The sequence below is a fragment of the Gobio gobio genome (assembly GCF_949357685.1).
Source record: "Gobio gobio genome assembly, chromosome: 6".
NCBI lineage: Eukaryota > Metazoa > Chordata > Actinopteri > Cypriniformes > Gobionidae > Gobio > Gobio gobio.
In genome coordinates, this window is record NC_137102.1 from 10,600,849 (window position 1) to 10,606,977 (window position 6,129).

At 44.3% G+C, this 6,129-nt stretch overlaps 1 protein-coding gene across 1 annotated transcript in view; it reads left to right on the forward strand.

Moving 5' to 3' along the window:
• The window catches only part of xkr4 (XK related 4), an 87,990-nt gene extending 82,162 nt beyond the window's left edge, over positions 1-5,828 (forward strand). Inside the window, exon 3 of the mRNA XM_079819224.1 lies at positions 2,971-5,828. Within this exon, the coding sequence (XP_079675350.1) occupies positions 2,971-3,923 (953 nt within the window). The 3' untranslated portion in view covers positions 3,924-5,828. The remainder of the gene's footprint in view (positions 1-2,970) is intronic.
• Positions 5,829-6,129: the final 301 nt, after the last annotated feature.

Here is a 6,129-nt window from a genome sequence, read left to right on the forward strand (position 1 = left end):
ATGGGGCTCAATGAGATTCTGCTCTCTTTTGGCGCCTGTCTCTAGCAGCCAGTCGATGAATTGCAGTTTAAGTCGCTTCCGTATTGGCTTCAAGACAAACTGGGGGAGGTTGCCTCTTGTCGAAACATTATTTGAGTGTGTTGAAAGTTATGTTATAATCCTTCTCTGTGCGTTTGCTCTGCGGTTGCACACTGCAGTAAGCTAGATCGATATTAGGCATGGTAAAACATGGTACTCGCGGTTAAGAAAACTAGATTTAAACAATAAGACTAACTGTGTTGAGCTATATAACAATGATTAGGTTTCTGTCGATGAATGTATCCAAACAGTTGCTCACCTGTGTAATAAATCGAGGGTAACGCGGGTATGATGTCATTGATATGCGACACACGGTCCGTGTCCTGGTTAAAATTGCGACTTTATCTCATTAATTTGTGGATATTTTAATGCAAAAATCTTACATATTGTGCCTTTAATATATCAATATTAAGCTTTTATCTCAGCATTCATTTAAAACTTGAATGTAACACTTTTTACAGTGCAATGATTCATTCGGTGAGGAGAGACTGGGCAGTGAGTGTATTCTTTGTATTCTGGCTCACTCACTCATACAAGAAAGTGATCACTCCAGCAACTCAAGCACATAATAACCATGGCAGCCAACTCGAGAACAGTGTGTCACGGCGGTAAAGATGGGCTTCACGCACCTCTAGTCACTGCTGGCTGCTTTACTGTACTCCATCTGATGCAGATGGCTTGTAAAGCCTCCTCCATTAAGCACAACCGAGTATTTTGGACAACATGATGGATAACATCTCACTCAATGGGCCAATGAGTCATAACTGTGGAAAGATGCTGTTCAGCAGAATTCCAAAAAGGCTGTTTTCCCTGAAGAGGAAATAAAACACAAGTCTCGTCAAAATGAGCCATGTCTCTTGAGTCACCATTTATCAGCTTTGATCAGGGCCGGAGCTTGTAAACCTTGGTGTGGTGTGGTCTGGATTTGTAATCGCGAACAGATTCATTACATTTCGTGAACGGATTCATTACAGGAGGGCTGCACGTGACACGCACTGGAGAGCGAGCCATTGACGGACACTTCCATGCGCAAGCTACTCTATTAGCCCACTTCCGACTGTATCCTCCAGAGTCATGAATACATAAAGATGTAGTAACGAGATAAATGCATTTGCATGCCTTGGTGAGCACTTCCTATTCTGCGTTTGAAACCAGTGTCCTGTTGTATCTGGGTAAGAAGTGCTTGACATGTCAAGATACATTATAGCTGGTTAACATAAAATGAAATGCAGCCATCTGGGGGATTAATAGCACACTATAAGGACCGTTTCTTCTGGACACTTTTTAAAGGGTTAGTTCACCCAAAAATGAAAATTCTGTCATTAATTACTTACCCTCATGTCGTTCGACACCCGTAAGACCTTTGTTCATCTTCGGAACACAAATGAAGATATTTTTGTTGAAATCCAATGGCTCAGAAAGGCTTCTATTGGTAGCAATGTAATTTGCACTCACAAGACCCATAAAAGGTACTAAAGACGTCGTTACAAAGTCCATCTCACTACAGTGGTTCTACAATCATTTTAAGAAGCGACGAGAATAGTTTTTGTGAATAGACTTTATTCAACAAGTTCTTGTCTTCGGCCTTTGACGTGAACTCACGAAGCACCACAAATATGACTTTCATTTCGCGGCTTTGATTAGGCACTTTTACGTGCACTTGATCGTTTCTCACGGTTCGGGCATCCAGGAAATGCACACTTTAGCCCCATTTTGACCACTACGCCAAGACCTAAAGCACGATCGATGTAGAATTCAACAGCTTAGATACGGTGCGTCTTCCTCTGCTTGTAAACAAAGCTCCTCGCTTCCGGGTCATGTGTCAGAACGCCGGCTCTACGTCATATTCTCGCGCATGCGTCGTGGTGCTTCATGAGTTCAAGACAAAGGCCCAGACGGAAGACAAGAACTTGTTGAATAAAGTCGTTATTTAGATTTTTTTTTTCGCACAAAAACTATTCTCGTCGCTTCATAAAATGATTGTAGAACCACTGTAGTGAGATGGACTTTGTAACGACGTCTTTAGAACCTTTTATGGGTCTTGTGAGTGTAAATTTCGTTGCTGCCATCGGATTTCAACAAAAATATCTTCATTTGTGTTCCGAAGATGAACAAAGGTCTTACGGGTGTCGAACGACATGAGGGTAAGTAATTAATGACAGAATTTTCATTTTTGGGTCAACTAACCCTTTAAAGCCGTGTTTCCACCGCAGGAACTTTCCCCAGGAACTAGGAACTTTCGGGGGTGGGACTTGGGCGCTGAACATGCTGATTGGTTGAACTCAGGCAGCATTTTATTTCAACCGGCATTTTTAAAAGTGTTTTGCGAGGTTTGTTCTGCGTTCAGTAAACATCAGTCTCTTTCTGTCCGATGGCGCGCGTTCATCTCAGCCATCTCACGGTCAATGTCCGTAATAGCTGATAATAACACGTTGTCTTATTTTAAATCTAGCTTTACGAGCTTTCAGAATACGCTTTAGTATCAGTGCTCTTTTCTTTCCTGCTGTTTTGTTTATCACCTCTTTAGTAAACCAATACATAACCAGCAAAAGCAGCGCTGCTTGAATCTCCTCCATACTTGTTATTGTCGCAGACAGTGTCGCACAAAAATGATAACTGTCTGTCGGTGACTGGGAGAAACAGTCGCGTGCAGTCCTACATCACCGGACTATTTTGCCTAATCTTCACGGTACTTTAGACCGCAGTGGAAACGCAGACAGTAGCAGGTCTGGGGGGAAGTTCCTGGTACAAATTGTTCCGGGTAATTTCGGTAGAAACGGGGCTTAAGTAATGAACTGTGTGTAGTTTGTGCTCATATATCCTGGGTGGATTGACAGGGATACTTAGGATTGTGACATTCAGCCATAACCAATGCCTTTTCTTTTATTTCAGGGATGACAGCGGCTGCTTCTCTGGTGTCACTAGCCTGGGCTCTGGCCTCCTACCAGAAGGCCTTGCGTGATTCCCGCGATGACAAGAAGCCCGTCAGCTACATTGCCGTCATCATTCAGTTCTGCTGGCACTTCTTTACCATCGGCGCTCGCGTGGTGACCTTCGCTCTCTTCGCCTCTGTGTTTCAGCTCTACTTCGGCATCTTCATTGTGCTGCACTGGTGCATCATGACCTTCTGGATCGTACACTGCGAGACCGAATTCTGCATCACCAAGTGGGAGGAAATTGTCTTCGACATGGTTGTGGGCATCATCTACATCTTCAGCTGGTTTAATGTGAAAGAGGGACGCACCCGCTGCCGCCTCTTTATCTACTACTTCATGATCCTGTTGGAGAACACGGCCCTGAGCGCGCTGTGGTACCTCTATCGCTCGCCATACACCACGGACGCCTTCGCCGTGCCTGCCCTGTGCGTCATCTTCTCCAGTTTCTTCACCGGCATCGTCTTCATGCTCATGTACTACACTTTCTTTCATCCCAACGGGCCGCGCTTCGGCCGCTCGGCCAGCCTGGTTCAGCTCGAGGACCCAACCGCTACCTTTACGCTGCCCCCTGAGGGTGCCACCAACTCCCTCCGCTCCAACCGCGGAGGCACGCTGGCCAGGGACGCTGACCGCGAGGCCAAGTACAGCGAGCGGGACGGCTGCGTGCCCGTCTTTCAGGTGCGGCCCACCGCGCCCTCCACACCTTCCTCCCGAGCCCCACGCCTTGAGGAGACGGTCATCAAAATAGACTTGTGCAGGAACCGCTATCCTGCCTGGGAGAGGCATGTGCTGGACAGGAGTATACGTAAAGCCATCCTGGCCATCGACTCGTCTCCGACCCCGCCGCGCCTCCAGTATAAAGACGACACGTTGGTTCAAGAGCGTCTGGAGTACGAGACCACCTTGTAGCCTGCGCTGTGGAAGCACACGAACATGAACACATTACCGTCCACTTGAATAAACAGCAGGACTGTGGCAATAACGTTCCTTGCGTACATAGCATCTAGCCATGATGTTGATTGTCATGGACAAACAAATATAGGCACAACATATTTGTGGACGGATTAAACAATCGATCTTTTTTAAGCCGTTCTCTCGTTGCGTTTTATTTTGTATTACTTCTGTCTTGTCAGGGAATATCTGGGTTTCTAAAATTCATTGCACTGACTGATATAGACCACTAACCCCTCGCTCCATTCCCAGAGTTGATCATCCTCGGGCCAACGTCTATAAACTGCAAGGGGACATCCAGAAAACTTCACGGTTTGTCTCTTACTGTAACTGCAAAAGGTCATTCCCTTTGAAACCAAGCACCCAGTGCACAGAAACGGCATCAAAACCGACCGCACTAGAGAAACAGTGGTCCAAATATCAAATTGATGGTACACGCATAAAAAAAAAAAATGCTGATTAGACTCGAGACGTCCTTGTTTAGGGTGCTGTAACCTACTAGTAGTGTTTCATCAGCAGCTCTGTACCAGTGCCAAACGCTCCGCTCACACAGACTCCACGCTGAACTGTGGCTTGACCACAAACTGTATATATAAACAGGGCAGCATTTCAACCATCTACTTGAATCCTGTACAAAGAAAAAAGCCGAGAAAAGAAAGGATGCTACCATCACAAGAGTCCAAGCCACTTGGGACGACAAAACAGGGAGAACACACACTCGTTTTCTTCTTTGGGAGAAGACAATAGGCCAAGAAAACACTTCCTGGCAGCTCCCTTCGGTGATCTGGCCTCATTCACCTCACCGCTATGGGCTGACAAGGATCCGCTTGGTTCACGGCAAAGTGGGGGGCACAGACCACCAAATTCACAGTGTCCGCCAAACTGTACTCGACAGAACCAGGATGCGTTTCATCGTCTCGGTTAAAGATACAGTGTTCTTCTAGGCCGGGTCAGGTTTTGCTGTGTATATGTTTTGTGAGTCAAAGGTGCACGTATACACAATAAACCGGGTCAGTTTTCAGAACAGGAAAGTGTACTATTCCAAACTCTGCAGTGCAATCAAGACTTTCCCAATGGGGCTCTTCAATTGCCAACTCACGGTCTACAAATCAATGTGTCAGGATAACTAGTCTGTGACAGAGCGCAGACTAGCTAATGTGCTCAGAATGACACTCCGGGCCCTGCCGTTCAACAAATCACATCTGCCTAAAAGAGCACTGTATCTTTAAATCTGCCAAAAGCTTTCTTTATATATGAAAGTGTTAGAGTTTAAACTTTCCGTTCTGTTTGCAAGTGCTTCTCTGTGTATTTATGTCGAATATCTAAAGGCATTTACGGAGACGTGAAGGTGAAGACGGAAAAATAAAAAAAGGAATGGAAAACAAGCACAAAACTTGTCACAGGAAGGAGTCTCAGCACAATGAAGGATTTATTAGTTTGTCGTTACACTTGCGTTGAAAGACAAGGTGAAATTTTACTGCAACAGAGAAAGTTAGATGTGCCTGTTGTGGATAGTTTGCGATTTTGAAAACATGGGAATTTTTTTTTCTTCTGTGTAACATTTTATATACTCCATGTTCTTTTGCTTTTCTTTGTTTTTTTGATGGATTCTAAAGGTGTCTTGCGAAATATTTGATTTAAATGTGCACATTATTTTGCTTAATGCCATTTAACTGTGTGGAGATGATTGATATAGGACATTTAGATTCGTTTTGCTTCAGTTGGTCAAATCTGAAATGTAATTTGGGTTTTATTGTAGCTTTGAAACACTCCTGAAGTGTTGTACCGTCCTACCATCGGCGGCAAATGAACTGAAAGCATAGTTGTTTTAGCCCGCAGCGATGAAGATCCTAATTGTGTTGCAAATAAAAAAGAAAATAGAGCAGAAAAAGAAAAAAAAAAGATTTAGATGAGATCGTATGAATCTATAACCAGTACCACAGTGAAACGTAGACCTGTATATTTTAGCTATTTTGCAACTTTCCTATCTCGTCCTTTTTTTTCCCAAACGTGTCTTATACTTTCATTTATCTGTATGATGGATGATGATGATGATGATGATACTTTGTCTCTTGGCAAACTTTTCCAAAATAGCCCTGTCCCCTGTAGTCAGAGCACAAAAAAACTTGTGTTAGCACACTAATTTGCCAATTTTCACATTTAA